The following is a 23,623-nucleotide window of genomic DNA, read 5'->3' on the forward strand; positions in this document are numbered from 1 at the left end:
GTAATAAAGGGGTTGTCTCAAGATGAATCTTCAGGAGCACACTGCTCCTCTGTCTCAAGGGGGTGACTAATCTTCAGGTGCGCACCGCTCCTCTGCTTCAGGTGGGTGATGAATCTTCAGGTGCGCACCGCTCCTCTGCTTCAGGTGGGTGATGAATCTTCAGGTGCGCACCGCTCCTCTGCTTCAGGTGGGTGATGAATCTTCAGGTGCGCACCGCTCCTCTGCTTCAGGTGGGTGATGAATCTTCAGGAGCACACTGCTCCTCTGACTCAAGTGGGTGATGAATCTTCAGGTGTGCATCACTCATCTGCCTTAGGTGGGTGGCGAATCTTCAGGAGCGCAGCGATCCTCTGCCTCGGGTGGGTGATGAATCTTCAGAAACGCACCGCTCCTCTGCCTCGGGTGGGTGATGAATCTTCAGGAGCGCAGCAATCCTCTGCCTTGGGTGGGTGATGAATCTTCAGGAGCGCACAGCTCGTCAGACTCAAGTGGGTGATCAATCTTCGGATGTGCACCGCTCCACTGCCTCGGGTGCGTGATGGTTCTTCAGGAGCTCACCGCTCCTCTGCCTCAAGTGGATGATGAATCTTCAGGAGCGCACCGCTCCTCTGCCTTAGGTGGGTGATGATATGAAGAGGAATACAGACAGATCTGCTCAGTAGTCTGTGCTGGAGAAGTCTTTAAGCCTCATTTTTTTGCCAGAGTAGATGCAGAGAGCGTCTCTCGCTCTGGAGAACCTGTCCTGTCCTACATTACACGTACAATCCGTTGACTTTAGTGAGAACAGTGTAATACTGCATGTCACCACTGGTGGCGCTGCAGGAACATTGAACACTTCCAGATTTCCCTATTGATTTCAGCTAATCGCTGGGGGACTGTGTGACAAATATTTTTTGGGGAACCCTCCTAATGATATGGATTAACCCCTTAGTGCATAAAACAAGGTAGAAAGATGGCAAATTCTCAAAATGCTTCGAAGACTAAGGAACAGGGCGGCCGTGGCCATAGGGTTGTGGATAAATCCAACCCTCCATGATAGGTGATGCCAGCAAGCAGGTAGCTGTCCCCAGCCACCATACGCAGCAGTGTTGGGACGCCTCCAGACTTTGCAGCGTTTACGCTCACATGTAGGTCTGTCTCCTTCCTCGTGTGGTTTGCTACATCCTGAGTGTGACCTGTGTCAGCCGCGCAGATATTCTTCTTCTATAATTATATAAATGCAAAAAGACCCAAAACATCAGAACCTTCCCCCTGTGCACAGCAGGTAAAGATTACCACCAGGATCATCCCCCGGAGCATAAACCTGCAGCACGGACGCTCGGTGATGGCCATACACCTTTAAATCGATGTTGGGTAAATCCGCAGATTTCTTTTGGACTGGTTGACCAGCAGATGTGCTTGATGGGGATGTACTAACTTTCCCCATATGGCAAATGGCCAGACACCATCAGTTACTCCTCCAGGCCCATCATACACATGACACTCAGTAAGGCCAAGTGTACATGTGCTGTCATTAGTGAGAGGGGTAAACTTCAGAAGAAAGGATTGGGCATATTGAAATTCAACTTGCGTGATCATTTTAGCAACATAATCTGTTGTGAGAGTGATTTTATTAGGCCCCCCATACACACGTGCTACCGAAAATGGCAGGTTTGGCCAATTTCACTCATATATTAGCAGCTTTAGATTTCATCTATCGATATATCTCATATCTATATTATCTATCTCTTCCTAAAACGACACCAGTCACCAGATTTCACAATACACACTCCATGAATTACTTACACCTATTAGACTTGGTGAGACTGGTGTCTTTACTATGAAAATCCATGTCAGAATGGCTGTATAATCCTTTGTTAAATGTTTCCCTGGCTAGTATTAAAATTAGCATTTTTATCAGTCCCGCTGTATCAGAAGTCATAAAATGCTGACATTAAGGGGTTATTCCCATCTCCAAGATCCTAGTATAGTAGGTGTAATAAAAATAATATTAGCAAATATTTCCAATTCGAAATGTAGTATAGTTTTTCTGATTAGCTATGTTACTTACCCCTTGCGCAGGACATTGGGTATCCAAGGTTACGGCCGCTAACAAATAACTGCCACTATATGAATGGTCAGAACCATGGATACCTAAGCTACTGCACGACCCTGCATATGAGGTAACCGAGAAAGCTAATCAGAAGAACTATACTACATTTCTAATTGGAGGCATTTGCTAATGTTATTATTATTACAACTACTACATATTGGGATAGGATTTTGGAGATGGTTATACCCCTTTATCGTCGGTTATAAACATATTTTGATGTGGAGCAGTTCTTTATGCCCCTTGTTTCAGATATAGGGGGTTGGAGGCATTCTAAGTTGGACATTTTAGTCTCTGAAACCCCCACCTCAGTAGCTGCCCCAAAGGTATGCACACCCCTGGTTTACAAACAATTGGTTACAGATTTTCTAGATGATCAGATTCCGGATTACAGGAACTATACGGTATTTCATTTATTTCTAGATGAATCCTCGTCCCTTCTCCTCTCACTTACAGTAAGTGTTTCTCTTTGTGAATTGTCTCCAATGAGAAGCTGATCTTTATTTTCTATTCTTCTAAGTTTAGTTTCAAGACCTGAGACAGGAAGCCTGAGAGGGCGAGACGCCGAGGCGGAAGAGGTGAGATGCTGAGATCAGGGGACCAGACGGAGAGCACAGGCGCATAGCAGAGCTTAGAAGGTGGTCACAAGGCTGGAGGGCTGGGGAGAGGCACCAGGAGCTGTCAAGGAGGACTGGTGACAGGTAACGGAGGTACTGCCGGTCTGAAGCAAGGAGACCGAGATCAGCGGTGATGATACAACACCGCCACTCACCCTAGCTCAAGACAATGGGTATAACAATGGGGCTGATCCTCGTGGATCCGTTTGCGGTAGAGTGATAGTGTCCGTTGCAGAGGGCAATGGGATCCACTCAGGGTCAGTAGCAGAGGGCCAGCTCTGGGATTATATGAGCCTTTGGGTGACAGTGTCCCATTGGGCCCCTCTCTTTCCAAAAGCTATAATTTTTTTTTTTGTTGTTGATATCATTGTACGAGCTGTAGTTTTATTAACTTTTATTGGGGTCAACAGAACATATTTTATTCTATCTATTTTTGTTAATTTTTTTTTGGAGAGTTGTAGATTTAGATTGTGTCTTTTTCCTTTTGGAGTCAAACGTATGGGATAAGTATTATATTTTATTAGTGAAGACATGCAGGTGGCAATAGCAATTGTGTTATTTTTTTTACATTTTTTTTAGATTTTATTATTTGGGAAAAGTACTTTTTAATTTTCATTTAAATAATATTTTTAATTTATTTATTTTTATTGTTCTCCATAGGGAACTTGCGATCACTTGATTGCTTCTACATTGTAATACTGCTATGTCAATGCTGCCTAGTTGTGTAAGAAACCGATGGGCATCAGAAGGGACATCTTCCCCCATTTCCAACCTCTTAGATGCTACTTGCACAGAAGACAGCAGCATCTAAGTGGTTTCATTGCTTTAATACGAGCAGTTAGAAAAAAGTATTTGCCCCCTTTGCAGAGGTCTGCATGAAATGGTCTTCACGAGGGTTCCTGTTTCTGTTCTGGTCCTTTAGATATAGGCAAAGTCTCAGGTTCATTGGGGGATGGGATTCATTTTGGTTTGGACTTTTTGTAATATTTTTTTTCGCATGCTGTTTCCCTCTTAAATCGGAACTAAGTCGACAAATTCATGTTTAAATTAAATGAGAAAAATAGTCGTCATCACAGGGGTTTATTTTCAGCATTTTCTGCCTGATTCTGAGAAGGTCAGTCTTTTAGATAATCCTGCAGAAAACACAGGGGTTAATCTCCCACAGAAGATCAGTGTAATCTTTGCTTGGTTTAAGGGTGTGGAGATTATTGCTCTTTAGTCCTAGCAGTGGGGGGAGGCTCCTGCTGCAGTCAGTTGTCTTACAGCCAGACATCAAATAAAGAGGAGGATGTAGCTGAACTCTTCAGACACAGAGAAGATTTCTTTATCATTTTTTAGTTTCCATAGTAAAACAAGAAAAAAAGGATAAAAATAGAAGATATAAAGCATGCTAGGTTAGACTTTGACTTTTTTAACTGAAGGTTTTAATAATCAAGGTGTTTTGAGTTTATTATATGAATGTTTTTTGTTTTTTATTCCATGTCCGGACTGGCCTAAATTTAGTTTTATTACTTCGATACAGAGTCAGCGGGCTTTATTCTACCTTCAGCATAGATGAAGAGATGACATGGACCGTGATCACGCCTGGAATACTGGAACTTCGTGTTATTTCAAAATAATGACATGGAAGGTTTGTAAATGGCCTTTTAGACACTATATGCTTTGTGCTGTTCAAGGGTACATGTCCTTAGCCCACCTTTTTAAAGTCTTAACCCACTGTGGCTCTGTACACCTCCTGGTAGTAAAGTTATTTAGTAGAGTTCCTCTCTTCTAACCTACTGTGGCTCTGTACACCTCCTGGTAGTAAAGTTATTTAGTAGAGCTTGTCTTCTAACCTACAGTGGCTCTGTACACCTCCTGGTAGTAAAGTTATTTAGTAGAGCTGGTCTTCTAACCCACTGTGGCGCTGTACATCTCCTGGTAGTAAAGTTATTTAGTAGAGTTTGTCTTCTAACCCACTGTGGCGCTGTACGCCTCCTGGTAGTAAAGTTATTTAGTAGAGTTTGTCTTCTAACCTACTGTGGGTCTGTACACCTCCTGGTAGTAAAGTTATTTAGTAGAATTTCTGTCTTCTAACCCACTGTGGCTCTGTACACCTCCTGGTAGTAAAGTTATTTAGTAGAGTTTCTGTTTTCTTACCCACTGGGGCTCTGTACACCTCCTGGTAGTAAAGTTATTTAGTAGAGTTTCTGTCTTCTAACCCACTGTAGCACTGTACGCCTCCTGGTAGTAAAGTTATTTAGTAGAGTTTCTGTCTTCTAACCCACTGTGGCTCTGTACATCTACTGCTAGTAAAGTTATTTAGTAGAGTTTGTCTTCTAACCCACTGTGGCTCTGTACACCTCCTGGTAGTAAAGTTATTTAGTAGAGTTTCTGTTTTCTTACCCACTGGGGCTCTGTACACCTCCTGGTAGTAAAGTTATTTAGTAGAGTTTCTGTCTTCTAACCCACTGTAGCACTGTACGCCTCCTGGTAGTAAAGTTATTTAGTAGAGTTTCTGTCTTCTAACCCACTGTGGCTCTGTACACCTCCTGGTAGTAAAGTTATTTAGTAGAGTTTGTCTTCTAACCCACTGTGGCTCTGTACACCTCCTGGTAGTAAAGTTATTTAGTAGAGTTTCTGTTTTCTTACCCACTGGGGCTCTGTACACCTCCTGGTAGTAAAGTTATTTAGTAGAGTTTCTGTCTTCTAACCCACTGTAGCACTGTACGCCTCCTGGTAGTAAAGTTATTTAGTAGAGTTTCTGTCTTCTAACCCACTGTGGCTCTGTACATCTACTGCTAGTAAAGTTATTTAGTAGAGTTTCCGTCTTCTGAAGTATTTGACTCCAGTATTGTACTTTATTTGAGGAAGCTGCTCAGCCACCAATATGGTGGGCATTTCTTGTAAATTCATGTTTATTAGGTGATTACACAGATTTGGCATTTTGGGATCCTAAAAATAAATATACCGTAAATCCAAAGAGTTTGACTCTTTGACCCAGAATGAAGGGAAATACACGTCAAGATTTTTTTCATTTGTCCGTGGTTTATGTTTTATTTCCTTGGATTTTTTAGCTATTTAGGCATTGCTTACCTGGTAGTAACTACTTCTCTCTGTTGTGGTTAGGCCTATGGATTCTCCGGTACAGGAGACAGCTGGTATCCAGTGCCTGTCCGGAATCGCTCCAGGAGATCATGACAAAGCTACAAGATCTGCAGATGTTGGCTGCAGACGAGGTGAAACGTCTTCAGGAATTACCATTGCCCAAGAGGGCAGAGACTCTTATGGACACTGTAGGTGGGAAGGGCAGGATGCCTCTCCAAGCTTTCCAACACTGCATAGAGAAGAGTCGTACCTGCCTTTATCTGCGGATGCGCCATTTTGGTCAGTGATGTCCTATACGTGAGCTCTAGGGTTTGTCTAAACTTTATTGAAAAGTTTGGACACACTTGTTCACACAATGTTTTTTGTTCTTATTTGAATGTGCACATTATAGATTCAGACTTATGGCAGCAAAACCACAAATGAACAGATAAGGAAACAAACAGTAAAGAACAAACCAGAACATGTGTTAAATCTTATATTCCTCATAGTACTCCGCCACTCTGATGACAGCTGTACATCCCTTTGGCATTCTCTCCAGCAGCTTCATCAGGTCATCGCCGGAATGACTTCCAAAGACCTCATTTGTGGAACCGGCCTTCAAAAAATGTTTGCGACTATCAGGTGTGTTTTACAGAGGTAGAGTTGGTGCACAGATCCATAGTTTACAACTCTAAGCCAAAATATGGCAAGAACCAATGAACTAAGTACAAAGAAAACGACAGTCCATTGTTACTATAAGACATGAAGATCAGTCAGAAAATTACTAGAACCTTGAAGAAACCCTCAAGTGCAGTCATGAAAATAATCAATCACTATTATTAAACTGGCTCTCATGAGGACTGCCCCAGGGAAAGAAGACCAAGAATTACCTCTGCTGCAGAGGATAAGTTCATCAGAGTTACCGTCCTCAGAAACCCCAAATTGACAGCACCTCAGATAACAGCTCTCATAAATTATGCACAGACATCAAGTGGCAGACAAATCTCACCGTGCACTGTCCAGAGGAGACTATGAGAAGCAGACTTTTATGACTGAATTGGTGCAAAGAATCAGATACTGAAAACTGCAAAGAAGAAGAGACTTTTTTTGGGCCAAGCAGCACAAGGTCTGGATATTAGATAAGTGGGAATCTGCACTGTGGTGTGATGAGTGAAAATATGAGATTTTTGGTACCAACCTCCATGGCTTTATGAAGTGCAGAAAAGGTGAGCGGATGGCTTCTAAAAGTGTGTTGCCCTCCGTGAAGCACGGAGGGGGAGGTGTGATGGTGCTTTACTGGTGATTTATTCCAAATTCATGGCACACTTAACCAGCATGGTGACCACAGCATTCTCCACTGACATGCCATCCAATCCTGTTTCCATGTAATGAAACCATCATTTGTGCTGCAAGAGGACAATGTCCCAAAACGCACCTCCAGGCTATGTAAGATCTATATGACTAAGAAAAGGAGGGATGAAGACTGCGTTAAATGACATGGGCTCCACCATCACCTGACCTGAATCAAATTGAGATGGTTTGGGATGATCTTGACAGCAGAATAAAGACAAAGCAGCCAAGAAGTGCTCAGCACAACTGGGAACTCATTCATAATGGTTGGAAGCCATTCTTGGTGATGACCTGACGAAGCTGCTTGAGAGAATGCCAAGGGGGTGTAAAGCTAACATCAAAGTAAAAGAGGGGTACGATGAGGAATCTAAGGATTAACACATATTCTGGTTTGTTTCACAGGCATTTCTTTACTCTTTGTTTCCATATGTGTCCCTATGTGTTTTTTTGCGGAGTTCAGTCTGAATCTACTACGTGCATATTCAAGTAAGAACAAGGAAAAGCATTGCGTGAATAGGTGTGTCCAAACTTTTGACTGGTCCCGTACTTCAACCACATTTGTCTTTTTATAGATCCACTGGTGCGGAAACATTTGGACAATGTGGAATACGATGATCACCAGCCACTTTTGGCACAGTTAGACTCCGTTCTGATGGTGGAAGGTCTCAAAGATGCCCAAATTCAAGAACATGACGTTGGACAGCTAGAACTAGAGCAGACAGGACGAGCAGGCTCTAAGTCGTTGCCTCTTGAAAAAATGCTAATGCCATTGTCACGAGTCAGTCTTCCCCCACGTATCACCCTAACTGTGGGGGTGGCAGGGGCTGGTAAGAGCACTCTTGTTCGACTGTTTGTGGAAAAGTGGACCCGCGGCAAGTTGTGTACAGATATTAAATCTGTGTTGTCTCTGAATCTGTGGGAGCTAAATATTTATGATCGCCTATCTGCAGAGAAGATGGTTCGTATTGCTTGCCCTGGCACTTCCACTCTACCGCCAAGTTCTCTTCTCATTTTGGATGGCTTGGATGAATTACGAGCACCACTCGACTTCTCAGACTCTGTTGGCAGCATTGACCCCCAGAAAGAGCTTTCTCCCGAGTGTCTCATTACCAATATTTTACGGGGTAACCTGCTGCCAGATGTCACCGTGTGGATTACATCAAGACCAGGAGCAGCTGCAAAGATTCCTGGTGGGCTTGTGGATCGTATGACAGAAATTTCTGGTTTAGGGTCAAATGACATCAGGGATCTTCTAGATCATTTGATACATGACACCAATGGCACCCTGGAGAGGGTCTGGGATCATCTACAATGTCATCGTGCCTTGAAGGCCCTTTGTTCTGTGCCCACCTTGTGCCATATTATAGGACTTTCTCTAGGGTTTACATTGCATGCTCAAGACTCAACACATCAACATTTACCAGATACGTTGTCGGACATATTTTCCTGGTACTTAAAAGCCCAATTCTGTGACTCAGAAGGGATAGAACAACCAGCAAATTCCAGGAGAATGGTTGGCAATTTGGGCAAACTGGCATTCCAGGGTCTGCTTAGAAAACGGACCGTTTTCTATGAGTCAGATCTGAAATCTTGTGGGATCGAGACCCCAGTTCTACCCGGCAGCTTAGGTTCACGATTGCTGGTTTCTCAACACTCTCCCTCCTGTTCATCTTTCGCCTTCTCCCATCTTTTGCTGCAGGAGTTCCTGGCAGCCGTCCACTACCACTCTGCTGCCAAACGTGCAATCTTTGACCTGTTTGCCGATGGTGGAGTTTCTTGGCCCAAGTTGGGCTTTCTCAATCACTATAAAAATGCCACCCAGCGCGTTTTACAAGCTGATGGAGTACAGCTGTCTATTTTTCTCCGTTTCCTATCTGGACTTCTTTCACCACAGGTCCCGCGTGTCCTAGCCGGATGTCTTCCAAGTAAAGAGGAACCAAGCAACCATCGTGGGTCGGCTATAGATCACCTTCAGAGCTTGCTCAGTGCGGGAAAGACGATCTCTGGAGGGATGGTGAACTTGGTGTGCTGCCTTTACGAGATGGGTCATACTGAGCTGATCAGTGCGGTGGATGAGGCTCTGAAGACGGGGACTCTTAGGGGTCAACTGAACCCATTGACAAGTTCTGCTCTTGCATATTTGTTACGTGTGTCAGGCAGCTGTTCCCAAGAAACGAACCTCAACCAATGCCTGAATTATGGACTAGTCCAGAACTTCCTCCCTCAGCTCCAGTACTGCACCAACCTCCGGTAATTACTACAAGTCTTGGGACTATCCAAGACATGGTATTACATGTGCGATATGGGGAGTTTGCATCTCATATACATTTCTTTGTACAGAATGGAGAATAACAACTTTAAGGATGATGTTATGGAACTGTTGGCCACCATCCTGCGCGCTAAAGACTGTACCATCCAGAAAATCAGGTGAGTAGCCCATGAGCAAATATCTGTCTGTCCTAAAATACAGGTAATATGAGTAGAGGTCTTGGGTTCATGGAGACGCAATCTATCGCCAGTGAATAAATCTGCCTTTTCCCGATGTTCTTTATTTCCAGCCTTGCAGAGAACCAGTTGGGTAATCGTGGTATTAAAGTGTTGGGCAAAGCTCTCATGGTGAACCGGACTCTATCATCTCTTGAGTGAGTCTCCATGAATCAGAGGGGAACTTGTAGGATGTAATTGCGGTATGAAGCCACGACGCTTGACCGGGGGGGGGGGGGGTTTGTGAGCCACGACGTTTGCCTGGGGGGGTCTGTGAACCACGACACTTGTCTGGTGGGGTTTGTGAGCCACGACGTTTGCCTGGGGGGGTCTGTGAACCACGACACTTGTCTGGTGGGGTCTGTGGGCCACGACACTTGCCTGGTGGGGTCTGTGGGCCACGACACTTGCCCGGTGGGGTCTGTGAGCCACGACGCTTGCCCAGGGGGGGTCTGTGGGCCACGACACTTGCTCAGGGGGTCTGTGAGCCACGACGCTTGCCCAGGGGGGGTCTGTGGGCCACGACACTTGCTCAGGGGGTCTGTGGGCCACGATGCTTGCCTGGGGGGTCTGTGGGCCACGACGCTTGCCCAGGGGGTCTGTGGGCCACGACGCTTGCCCAGGGGCAGTGGCCTACAACGCTTGCTCTAGTGCCACCTATTGGAGGTAGCTACCCTGTACATCATTTGAGACATAAACATACTATTAATTGCCTGCATTTTATGCCACAGCCTGCACAGCAACATCATTGGACCCAATGGTGCCCGAGCCTTGGCGGAATATCTGAGGAATAATCAAGTACTTTCGAGTCTCGAGTGAGTAGACTGTACTGGGTCACACCGACGCCTCCATCATCTGTTACAACAGTCATACATGAAGAAGAAAAAATTGTCTTTGTTGGCCCTAGAAACGAATCAGAGCTCAGCTATAATTTCTTAAACTGACTTGGTAAAATGAAAGCTGCGTTGTGATTGGTTGCTATGAGCAACAAAAAAAAAGACTGTTTCTTTTAGGTAGTTTTGATAACTCTGCCCTAACAAATGCCTCGCTGTAGTGCTCACTGCCAGTACTAACGAATGTGATCTACAAGATCTCCCAGTCTGCACTTAGCAGATGTGTCACTGCCAGTCACAGTCATCTGTAGCCAGCACTGGCCTTACATTGCTTTGTGCCCTGGGCTGCTCCTTCCAGAGGTGCCGTCTACATGGGGTATAGAATAATAATACTTCCATACAGTTGTTTAAATAAATACTGCAACACAGTACTTATATAATACTGCCTTATAGTGCTTATAAAATAATGGCATACAATGACCAAATAATACCACCTAATAGTGCTTATATAATACAATCATAAAGTGACCAAATAATGCCACCTAATAGTGCTCATATAATACCACCATAAAATGACCAAATAATACCGCCATATAGTGCTCATGTAATACTAACATACAGTTACTAAATAATACCACATTGTGGTGCTCACATAATACCGACATACAGTGACCAAACAATACGACTTTATAGTGCTCATTTAATACCGTTATACTGTATCCAAATAATGCCACCTCACAGTTCTCATGTAATACTAACATATAGTGACCAAATAAAACCAACATATAGTGCTCATATAATACCGACATATAATGCTTATAATATTCCCATACAGTGACCAAATAATACCACCTCACATTTCCCATATAATACCAACATAGTGACCAAATACCACCATATAGTGCTCATATACCGACATATAATGCTCATATAATATCCCCCATACAGTGAGCAAATAATACAACCTTATAGTGCTCATATATTACCATTATACAGTGACCAAATAATACCACCTCACAGTTTTTATATAACACCGACGTACATTAACCAAATAATATTCCCTCATATATTGCGCATATAATACCAACATGTAGTGTTCGTATATCATGATAGTGACCAAATAACAGTGCTATACAGAAGTATGGCACTGTACAATGTATAAATAATTCTGCTATACAATTAATGTTAAAATTTGTGTTGGTCACAATATTTGGCCGCTAGTCCATCAGTGGGGCCCCCTACAGCACGGACGGCTGATGCACCTCATACACAGAGCATTTCCCTAATGCCAACCCTTGGCCAACTTCGATGTATTAATGAGGTGTTTTTCCTTGTTCCATGGAAGCTTCATGTACAACCGGAGACCTGGCCCTCCACCCTAGTCCAGAGTCTACTTCTCAGATTCTCGGTAATTGGGGTTGTGCCTTTATCTTTCTTACAGTCTACAAAACAACCGCATCAAATCGGAGGGGGCCGAGCACCTGGCGCAGTCTCTACGGAAGAACCGCAAGCTGAGGGCCCTGAAGTAAGTGGATGCATGTCACATATGTGATGCTTCAGCGTAACGTCAAGATCCTGGACCCCACTGCCAAATCTGTAACCTGGACCTACCATGGGCCATCTGTAATACTACTGGCTTATGTGGTCGAGCAGCATTTGGCCCCTGCAGGCACCAGGTGTGACTGCTTCCTCTACACCCCCACAAATTATCCATTGGGGTCCCATATTAACCCCTTTCCGACGTAAGATGTAATAGTACGTCCTGTAATGGGTGCGGATGTATGGAGTGGACTCAGGAGCTGAACTTGCTTTCCACTGTGCAAGCGCAGGCTGTGTTATACAGTCAGCACCTGCCTCTAACAGCAACCACAGGAGCTAGCTCTGATCGCTGCTGTTTAACCATTTAAATGCCAACCTCAATCTCTGACAAAGGCATTTAAATGGCACGATTGAGTGGCGCAATCATTCCAGCATCCATTGCTCCACTTCCCGCTAGGAGATTGGGGAGAAGATAGGTTGCAATTGTAGCAGAGGGTCTACTGCCGCTCCTTCACCACAATCTTGGTGCTCCTATGGGCTTCATAGAAGATCGCTTGCCCTATGTACTGCATAACAATGGAGTCCCCCAAGGGGACTAAAATAAAATATACAGTAAAAAAATTAAATAAATAAATATATATACATATACAGTACAGACCAAAAGTTTGGACACACCTCATTTAAAGATTTTTCTGTATTTTCATGACTTTGAAAATTGTACATTCACACTGAAGGCATCAAAACTATGAATTAACACATGTGGAATTATATACTTAAAAAAAAAGTGTGAAACAACTGAAAATATGCCTTATATTCTAGGTTCTTCAAAGTAGCCACCTTTTGCTTTGATGACTGCTTTGCACACTCTTGGCATTCTCTTGATGAGCTTCAAGAGGTAGTCACCGGAAATGGTCTTCACTTCACAGGTGTGCCCTGTCAGGTTTAGTAAGTGGGATTTCTTGCCTTATAAATGGGGTTGGGACCATCAGTTGTGTTGTGCAGAAGTCTGGTGCATATACAGCTGATAGTCCTACTGAATAGACTGTTAGAATTTGTATTATGGCAAGAAAAAAGCAGCTAACTAAAGAAAAACGAGTGGCCATCATTACTTTAAGAAATGAAGGTCAGTCAGTTCGAAAAATTGGGAAAACTTTGAAAGTGTCCCCAAGTGCAGTTGCAAAAACCATCAAGCGCTACAAAGAAACTGGCTCACATGAGGACGGCCCCAGGAAAGGAAGACCAAGAGTCACCTCTGCTTCTGAGGATAAGTTTATCCAAGTCTCCAGCCTCAGAAATCGCAGGTTAACAGCAGCTCAGATTAGAGACCAGGTCAATGCCACACAGAGTTCTAGCAGCAGACACATCTCTTCAACAACTGTTAAGAGGAGACTTTGTGCAGCAGGCCTTCATGGTAACATAGCTGCTAGGAAACCACTGCTAAGGACAGGCAACAAGCAGAAGAGACTTGTTTGGGCTAAAGAACACAAGGAATGGACATTAGACCAGTGGAAATCTGTGCTTTGGTCTGATGAGTCCAAATTTGAGATCTTTGGTTCCAACCACCGTGTCTTTGTGCGACACAGAAAAGGTGAACGGATGGACTCTACATGCCTGGTTCCCACCGTGAAGCATGGAGGAGGAGGTGTGATGGTGTGGGGGTGCTTTGCTGGTGACACTGTTGGGGATTTATTCAAAATTGAAGGCATACTGAACCAGCATGGCTACCACAGCATCTTGCAGCGGCATGCTATTCCATCCGGTTTGCGTTTAGTTGGTCCATCATTTATTTTTCAACAGGACAATGACCCCAAACACACCTCCAGGCTGTGTAAGGGCTATTTGACCAAGAAGGAGAGTGATGGGGTGCTACGCCAGATGACCTGGCCTCCACAGTCACCAGACCTGAACCCCATCGAGATGGTTTGGGGTGAGCTGGACCGCAGAGTGAAGGCAAAAGGGCCAACAAGTGCTAAGCATCTCTGGGAACTCCTTCAAGATTGTTGGAAGACCATTTCTGGTGACTACCTCTTGAAGCTCATCAAGAGAATGCCAAGAGTGTGCAAAGCAGTCATCAAAGCAAAAGGTGGCTACTTTGAAGAACCTAGAATATAAGACATATTTTCAGTTGTTTCACACTTTTTTGTTAAGTATATAATTCCACATGTGTTAATTCATAGATTTGATGCCTTCAGTGTGAATGTACAATTTTCATAGTCATGAAAATACAGAAAAATCTTTAAATGAGAAGGTGCAACCAAACTTTTGGTCTGTACTGTATATACACATTATATATATATTAAATGTAAGATAATATAAAAATTGAAATCCCCCCTCTCTCAATTATAAAATTAAGAAATTAAAAACAAACATATTTGGTATTATTGTGCCTGTAAAAGTCCATTTTACAGTCGCTCACCCCCTCCAAAAAAAAAGCTGTAAAAAAAAAACAAGTCCTCATATGGCTATTTCCACTGAAAAATGAAGTATCAAAACTCCATCTTGCCTTACAACAGTATTAAGAAGAACTGCATTGAAGCTGCGGGAGCGGAGGGCCTGGCGTCCAGTCTGAAGGAGAACCAGGTACTCCAGGAGCTGTGGTGAGTGATCTGCTCTGTCGTGTTCCTGACCAATCAGGCCACCGCACGGCGTCATAAAGAGGAAGTTCTCGTGATTTCACATCCTTCGGGTGGGTTTCTTGCAGGTTATCAAGCAACAGCCTGGGAGACCAGGGAGCCGCGGCCTTGGCTGAAGCTCTCACTGCAAACTCAAGTTTAATCACCCTGGAGTAAGTCGTCTCTTACATCTATGAATGGGGGGTCGGAGGGATGGAGAACAGGTCAGGACAATGTGGGACCCACTGATTGCCTTGTTCCCCGTTTTTACCTGGTTCTCCCCCCTGGCGGTAAGACTGAGGCCAGAAAAAGTTAAACGGACCGGCAGGTTGCACATTCGCCCGGACGTTTCACCAAATCTGCACTTGGCTCTATTCGTATTATCAGCGCCCTAGATTTAGTTAACACCAGGAGAGACTGGAACACCCCTTTAAGTAAACAGTTGCCATACAAAATCTAGGACCTCATGCAGCCCTATTACGGCTCCATGTTATATGGATGGTGGCCATAGACAGCTGTGGGCCCGTACCGTACCTGATTTTTTACAGACACATCGGATTGTTTCTCACAGTTGCATATTATGCGGGATGACTAATCTCTGTAATAATATATCAGTATTTATTTCCTCTTTGTGTCAGTGCAGTTCCTTATCCTTCAGCTGAAGTGCACATCCTACCTGTGAAAATCAGGAAAGAGGGACATATAGTGTGGGCAACAGCACTTTCTATTTTACACTATTTCCCTTACCTCGCCTAATCCTTTATATGTACCCACACAGAAATATTGCTCCCTGAAGCCCATTAGTATTCCCACACAGAACAGTACAGTACCCCTTTCATGGCCGCCACAGCCTATGTACGCACACACACAAAGATGTCCCCACCGCACATTCCCCCACACACAGTATGATGCCCCCACAATACATTCCCCCACACACAGTATGATGCCCCCACAATACATTCTCCCATACACAGTATGATGCCCCCACAATACATTCCCACACACACAGTATGATGCCCCCACAATACATTCTCCCATACACAGTATGATGCCCCCACAATACATTCCCCCACACACAGTATGATGCCCCCACAATACATTCCCCCACACACAGTATGATGCCCCCACAATACATTCCCCCACACACAGTATGATGCCCCCACAATACATTCTCCCATACACAGTATGATGGCCCCACAATACATTCCCCCCACACACAGTATGATGGCCATACAATACATTCCCACACACACAGTATGATGGCCCCACAATACATTCCCCCACACACAGTATGATGCCCCCACAGTACATTCCCACACACACAGTATGATGCCCCCACACTACATTCCCACACACACAGTATGATGCCCCCACAATACATTCCCACACACACAGTATGATGCCCCCACAGTACATTCCCACACACACAGTATGATGCCCCCACAGTACATTCCCACACACACACAGTATGATGCCCCCACACTACATTCCCACACACACAGTATGATGCCCCCACACTACATTCCCACACACACAGTATGATGCCCCCACAATACATTCCCACACACACAGTATGATGTCCCCACAATACATTCCCACACACACAGTATGATGTCCCCACAGTACTTCCCCTTACACACAGTATGATGTCCCCACAATACATTCCCACACACACAGTATGATGGCCCCACAATACATTCCCCCACACACAGTATGATGGCCCCACAATACATTCCCCCCACACAGTATGATGGCCCCACAATACATTCCCCCACACACAGTATGATGGCCCCACAATACATTCCCCCACACACAGTATGATGGCCCCACAATACATTCCCCCACACACAGTATGATGGCCCCACAATACATTCCCCCACACACAGTATGATGGCCCCACAATACATTCCCCCACACACAGTATGATGGCCCCACAATACATTCCCCCACACACAGTATGATGCCCCACAATACATTCCCCCACACACAGTATGATGGCCCCACAATACATTCCTCCACAATACATTCCCCCACACACAGTATGATGTCCCCACAGTACATTCCCCCACACACAGTATGATGTCCCCACAGTACATTTCCACACACACAGTATGATGCCCTATAGTACATTCCCACACACACAATATGATGCCCCATAGTACATTCTCCCACACACAGTATGATGGCCCCACAGTACATTCCCCCCACACAGTATGATGCCCGATAGTACATTCCCACACACACAGTATGATGCCCCATTGTACATTCTCCCACACACAGTATGATGGCCCCACAGTACATTCCCCCCACACACAGTATGATGGCCCCACAATACATTCCCCCACACACAGTATGATGGCCCCACAATACATTCCTCCACAATACATTCCCCCACACACAGTATGATGTCCCCACAGTACATTTCCACACACACAGTATGATGCCCCCACACTACATTCCCACACACACACAATATGATGTCTCCACAGTACATTCCCCCACACAGTATGATGCCCCATAGTACATTCCCACACACACAGTATGATGCCCCATAGTACATTCTCCCACACACAGTATGATGGCCCCACAGTACATTCCCCCCACACACAGTATGATGGCCCCACAGTACATTTCCACACACACAGTATGATGGCCCCACAGTACATTCCCCCACACACAGTATGATGTCCCCACAGTACATTCCCACACACACACACACAATATGATGTCTCCACAGTACATTCCCCCACACAGTATGATGTCCCCACAGTACATTCCCCCACACACAGTATGATGTCCCCACAGTACATTCCCCCACACAGTATGATGTCCCCACAGTACAATCCCTTACATACAGTATGATGTCCCCACAGTACATTCCCTTACATACAGTATGATGCCCCATAGTACATTCCCCCACACACAGTATGATGTCCCCACAGTACATTCACCACACATAGTATGATGTGTACATACTCCCACAAACAATATGATGCCCCCACAGTGCATTTACCCACATAATTCACGTCCCTATAGCCACTCTACACAGAATAGTGCCCCAACTGTCCCCCTCATGCTGTTTCATATGATCCCCCATACAGTATGATGCTCTAAGTGTCCACCCACACATGCAGTATGATGCCCCCCACACAGTATGATGACCCCTACAGTCCCTCCCACACAAGCATCACATTTGCCTGTCACACCCCTGCTCGCTGCTCCTGTGCAACTGAACTGGTCTCTGCTGAGTCTAGATAGAGCTTGAAAACCTGCCAAGACCTTCAGGACATGTCACATTCTCAGGTCACGTAACCTGAGGGTCCTTGCAGAACCTTCAGGCTCTGCCTAGACAGAGTTTTAAGAGGTAGAAGGTCCCTTTAAAATGAATGACTATTACTTTTTTCTTCTTCTATAGATGGTGGGATTTGTAGATTTCCCATTTCTGCAGAAGTTTTTTTATGCATGTTCACACTGCGCTTCTTTCTGTTCAGCCTGCAGAGTAATTCCATCAGTAATCATGGCCTGAAGTTCCTGACCGGTGGCCTGAGCCAGAACCGCGGTCTCAGACATCTGAAGTGAGTCCTCAGCGTTTCCTATAGACGGTGATAGGTTCAAATACCGCATATATTATATATTTTTTTGCTGTTTTCCTCTATTTCGCAGTTTGCGGGAGAACTCCATCAGCATTGAGGGCGCCCAGGCCCTGGCACGGTCTCTCCAAAAAAATACCACTCTGACACATTTGGAGTAAGTATAGTCAAACTTAAAGGGATATTAACACCTACCTTCCACTAGTACAACTGCTTGGCTCAGCTAAACCTGCTTAAAGGGGTGGTAAAGCCTCGCCTCTTGTTATCCCTGTCATTCTTGCAATGGTGACGTGACTCACATCAACATGTCTGCTGCAGCCATGTACTGGCCATGGTGGTCCTGTCGCACACATGCCAAGGCCAGTGATTGTCAGCAGTGGTCACATAGATATAAGGCATGTTACCACTGTAGAAAGATCAGCAGACATGTATCAGATGCTGGGGCAGCAATTTAAGAGGTTAAGGTTATGCTTCTTTAATTTTACCAAATTTACAAAATTTCTTAAAATCCAGGACCACCCCTTTAATTGTTACCAGGAGGGGCAAATGTTAAACAGCATATGTACTGCTTCCAAAAAAAGCCATGTAAATGTGATATAGTTGACCTGATAAGGGGTACAGATGGTTACTTTCCACTCAGAGCTGCAATAAGTGGCAACCATTTTCAACCATACTGGATTCTATAACGTTTGGTCACCCGGTCACCGAGCATGCGCCTTACCAGGATTATATGTTACAGCAATGTGGCAACTTCTGACTGAGATGCCATATAGTAACTCAGTATATTTATGACCCCCTCAGTCTGACGGCGAATCTGCTGCACGATGAAGGCGTGGAGGCTCTATCCGGAGCGCTGCGGGAGAACCGGAGCCTGGAGACTCTACAGTAAGTTCTCACAACGGACGACAGCCGTGAGTCGGCCTTTCTTTTTTTCTGATTTTTAGTAAACGGTAAAGATCAAAGCTGTTAAAGGGGCTGTCCAATCAGAAATACGGCATATTGATATCGCGGACGCCGACTCTGTACTCTTTTGTGAGTCAGAGCGGAAAGCCACGTAGCAAGAGCAATGGTGACCTCCAGCAATGGCCTCCCCCCCCAGCACACACAGAAAAGGCCAGGGCCACTACATCCCCCATGGTCTATGGGATGTCAATCAAGCCAGTGAGACGCTCCTGAGAAACCGCCCACAGGACTACTTAACCCGCTCACAGGACTACTTGAAACATCCCTGGCAGCGTGCTGGCATGGCTTACCACCTCCCACCATGCAAGACCGCCATCTTACCTATCAGTCCAGGCTGCACACTTTGCTCCATTACCTGCTGTGTGCATGTCTCTTGTCTGATTGCTTAGGGCGGCGGCGCGGTTACTGCCTGATTCTTAAACTTACAGTGTGCGCAGTCCTAATGCCTCCCCAGCCTATTGCTGTGAGTCACTGGATACTTAAACCCCCTCCACCCAGTAGGAGGGGCCTGAGCAACACTTTCTTTCAGTGTGTTCTGTGCAACCGAGTTGCCAGGTCCTGTTCTGTATCTTGTCTGTTTCCGCCACCCTGGGGGCTGAGTACCCAGGCCTGTTACCTGTATCTGTGACTTCTAGTCTCTTCCGCCACCCTGGGGGCTGTATACCCAGGCCCGTTGCCTGTATCTGCGACTTCTAGTCTGTTTCCGCCACCTTGGGGGCTGAGTTCCCAGGCTCGTTCCTGTATCTTGTTCCTGGTTCAGTTCCTGTCTGAACAGTGTCCTAGCCCGTTACTTGTTTGTCTCTATGTTCATATCTTTCCTTTTCCTGCAGTGTCTGAACTTGCACCTAACTCCAACTCGTTGTCTCTGTACTTCTGTTTGTGAGTTTAGAGTCCACTCGCTACTTCATTGTAAGTACCTTGTGTGTATCTGCTCTGCTTGTCTACCGCACCTGCGGGTTTTGCTCTGCTCTGCTTGTCTACCGCACCTGTAGGTTTTGCTCTGCTCTGCTTGTCTACCGCACCTGCGGGTTTTGCTCTGCTCTGCTTGTCTACTGCACTTGCGGCTCTGTTCCTGTATCCCAGTCTGTACTGGTCCCTATCCTGCCTGCGTTCCTACCTGCCAGTACCCACCTGTCCATATACCAGCTGTGCCTGCCAGTATCCACCTGTCGGCATACCAGCTGTGCCTGCCAGTACCCACCTGTCGGCATACCAGCCGTGCCTGCCAGTACCCACCTGTCAGTATGCCAGCCTAACCTGCCTGTTCCTGCATTCCCCGGTGTGGGTCAACAGCTGTGACCGGGGTCTGACCTGGAGTAGCACCTGGTCTCTCTGCTCGATTCCTCCCTGGTTCACGGAGTCGATTGAGCCGCCGTGCGACCTTGGTCGGACAGAGTTGATACTTAGTCACGCCCCTCCAGGCACTCCTCGGTTCATGGTCTAGTGGGATCACTAACCACGCTCACGCCAGTCAGTCCGGGCGTGTGCGTAACACTACTTAACCCGCCCACCGAAGTACATAACCCGCCCACCAGAATACTGAACCACCTGCCGGACTACTTAACCTGCCCATGGGACAACTGAAACCCACTTTCCGGACTACTTAACACACCCACAATACTACTGAACCCGCCCACAGGACTACTTAACCCGCCCACCGAAGTACATAACCCGCCCACCAGAATACTGAACCACCTGCCGGACTACTTAACCTGCCCATGGGACAACTGAAACCCACTTTCCGGACTACTTAACACACCCACAATACTACTGAACCCGCCCACAGGACTACTTAACCCGCCTACCAGAATACTGAACCCGCCCACGGGACAAGTGAAACCCACTTGCCGGACTACTGAACACGCCCACAATACTACTGAACCCTCCCACAGGACTACTTAACCCGCCCACAGGACTACTTAACCTGCCCACCAGGCTACTTATCATTAGGTCACTGTCCTGGATAACTTTTTGGTGGCACTTTAAGGGAGGGGAGGGCTAAATCACCATGACATGTTCACCATGTTAACACCATCTACTTCCTCTCCGTCAGTCTCCAGTGGAATTTTTTACGGGCGGGCTCGGCACGGTCACTTGCAGGAGCCCTTCGTGTTAACCAGTGTCTGCGCCTTTTAGAGTAAGTATAAACAAAATGTGGGTATATAAGAGGTAAATAATATAAGGCCACGTTTCATACTCATGTCTAATATTCTGTGCTGAATAATTTTCTAATTTATCCTTGTACTGGTTGGTGCTCCAAATCCCCATAGATAGAGGTAGAGTAAATTCTATCTCCCTGCAGCCACCACTAAGGGGAGCTCAGGGAGTTAAATCCTATTTATTGAATTCAATGTATACAGTAAGCTCCTGAGCTCCCTCTAGTGGTGCTGCAGCCAGACAGAATTTATTCTACACAAGCACTAAGTACTGGATACGAGATAGAATATACACCTGAAAAGTTATAAGTTCCAGTTTTTGAATAATAAACGGTATAACTATTCCAATCTGATTAGTTTACAGGAAAATGCCATTGGAGACGAGGGAACGTGTGCGCTGGCTAGCGCCCTGCAAGATAACTGCACGCTTTCTGCTCTTTGGTAAGTCATTCAGTGGACCCGTCATGTGGAAGTAGTGGGGAGATTATGGAAGAATGAATGAAACAATGGCAGATGAGCATAAGAAGGATGAGGAGCACACAGAGATGGCAAGAAGACCTAAGTGGGAGAAGTTGGAATAAGTGCCTGAAAATGGGGGAAAATTGGCAAATGTAGCATTCACTGGGGTTAAAACACAAATACAGACCTGAGAAACAGGAATCACCTGGGGTGTGATGATTTATGTTAGCTGCAAGGAATGGAAGTTGACAGAAAAGTCACCATAAACTGATATCGCCATACTGGCGGAGTATAACCCTGCCCGCAATGACCGAGGAGCGGCAGGAAAGCTACATACGGAGTATTCTCGGTGTGTGTAGTCTCTAGCAGAAGAATTGAGCAGTCATCAGTCAATAGATCCATCTCCTGCTAATGATGAGAGGTCTCTGCTGACTCTGTCCCAATCTACAAAGCAAAGCTGGAAATTAAACTGCAGAAAACAGGAAATATCAACTTGGTGCTGCAGTACCTGATGTGAAAACTGTAATAACACATCGATTCCAATACATGAAAGTACATTTCAGCCCAATACATTCCTCCTGTATCTGATTATGGTTTATTATGTCACAGTCTGCAGGGTGCAGCCGTCGGACCTCCGGGAGCACAGGCTCTAGGAGAGGCTCTGATGGTGAACAAGACTCTGACCGCACTGGAGTAAGTACCTTGCACAGATGTAGCAAAGCTAATTTTGTCATATTGCAGATAAACCTGTTGTAGTGATTATATACAGAGTTGAATGACACGTTCAGCTCTGCTACATCTATAGATCTTGATGATTCATCCATTTTTTGCCTTTCTTTAGTTTACGAGGGAACAATATTGGCCTTCGAGGCGCTAAGGCTTTGGCGGCTGCGCTGAAGGTTAATGGCGCCCTGCAGATTCTAAAGTAAGGACCACACATGGGAAGGTCTATAATGTAATGCAGGCAGATACCTAACAGCCATCTTGTTCTCCCAGCTTGCAGGAAAACTCCATCGGTTTGGACGGTGCCATCTGTCTTGCCAATGCAGTGTCTGGGAACTCTTCTCTGGTCTCCCTTAGGTATGTCTTCATTGCCCACAACATCCAGGTGAGCCCTAACCCTCCCCTTTTAGTAAGAGACCCCCCATTCATGTCTCTTACCTAATAGTGGGAGGGTGACCCTGCATTACAGCCTATTGATGTCAGTGGGAGTGATGTAGTACTTAGTTTTTCCTGAGGTGGCGCTGCAAGGAAATTGAACACTTTAAATATTCAGTTTGCAGGGAAACCACATTGGTCAATCCGGAGCCAAAGTGATTTCAGATACGTTGAAGAATGACGCCCCGCACTGCCAGGTGAACTTGTGAGGAGCCTTCATGCTGCTCGGTGGACCAGGGGACGCTGGACAGAGCACAAGGGTGTCAGACTCATAATGGATATTGGGGAAACCATAAATCGGGCGATGCTACCGTGTGGTCTCATTAAACTATTACTTATAAAGTTTTGGGTGTTTCCCTTTACATTATTCACACACAAAAAAAATTGGGGGGAGATGAATGCTTAGAAGACACAACAAGCCCTCTATCCTCTGATAAAAGTAATAGGACCTCCCGTCACAACATAGAAGGATGTATATACAAAGTGGGGGTGAGCAGAGATACCCCCCTGTAACCACATATATTACCCACAGGGGGCGTGCAGGGGTCGCAACTACTCCCAGGAGCAGAAACATAAGGGGGCCCGAAAAGTTCAGCAAAATGTTATGTTTGGTAGTTTTGATCAGTGGGGGTCCGAGACCTGAGAACCCCCCATAGACTTACTATGGCTGAAGCTGGGGGCGTCTTCCGCCCCTTGTGGGATCAATG

The 23,623-nt window shown here is 45.6% G+C and overlaps 1 protein-coding gene across 1 annotated transcript; it reads left to right on the forward strand.

The window, feature by feature from the left end:
• The first annotated feature begins 2,646 nt into the window (after positions 1-2,646).
• NLRC3 (NLR family CARD domain containing 3) lies at positions 2,647-23,258 on the forward strand. The gene is made up of 19 exons (XM_073645957.1): positions 2,647-2,790; positions 4,229-4,336; positions 5,815-6,072; positions 7,695-9,372; positions 9,463-9,549; positions 9,681-9,764; positions 10,338-10,421; positions 11,881-11,964; positions 14,492-14,575; positions 14,680-14,763; positions 18,082-18,165; positions 18,254-18,337; positions 18,982-19,065; positions 21,197-21,280; positions 21,657-21,740; positions 22,368-22,451; positions 22,600-22,683; positions 22,755-22,838; positions 23,035-23,258. Exons 2-19 carry the CDS (start codon positions 4,330-4,332, stop codon positions 23,123-23,125), a joined length of 3,213 nt encoding a protein of 1,070 aa, XP_073502058.1. The 5' UTR covers positions 2,647-2,790; positions 4,229-4,329; the 3' UTR covers positions 23,126-23,258.
• The last annotated feature ends 365 nt before the right edge of the window (positions 23,259-23,623 follow it).

The sequence above is a fragment of the Phyllobates terribilis genome, unplaced genomic scaffold (genome assembly GCF_046119375.1).
Source record: "Phyllobates terribilis strain yellow unplaced genomic scaffold, ASM4611937v1 Scaffold_9__5_contigs__length_417890890, whole genome shotgun sequence".
NCBI classification, from domain to species: domain Eukaryota; kingdom Metazoa; phylum Chordata; class Amphibia; order Anura; family Dendrobatidae; genus Phyllobates; species Phyllobates terribilis.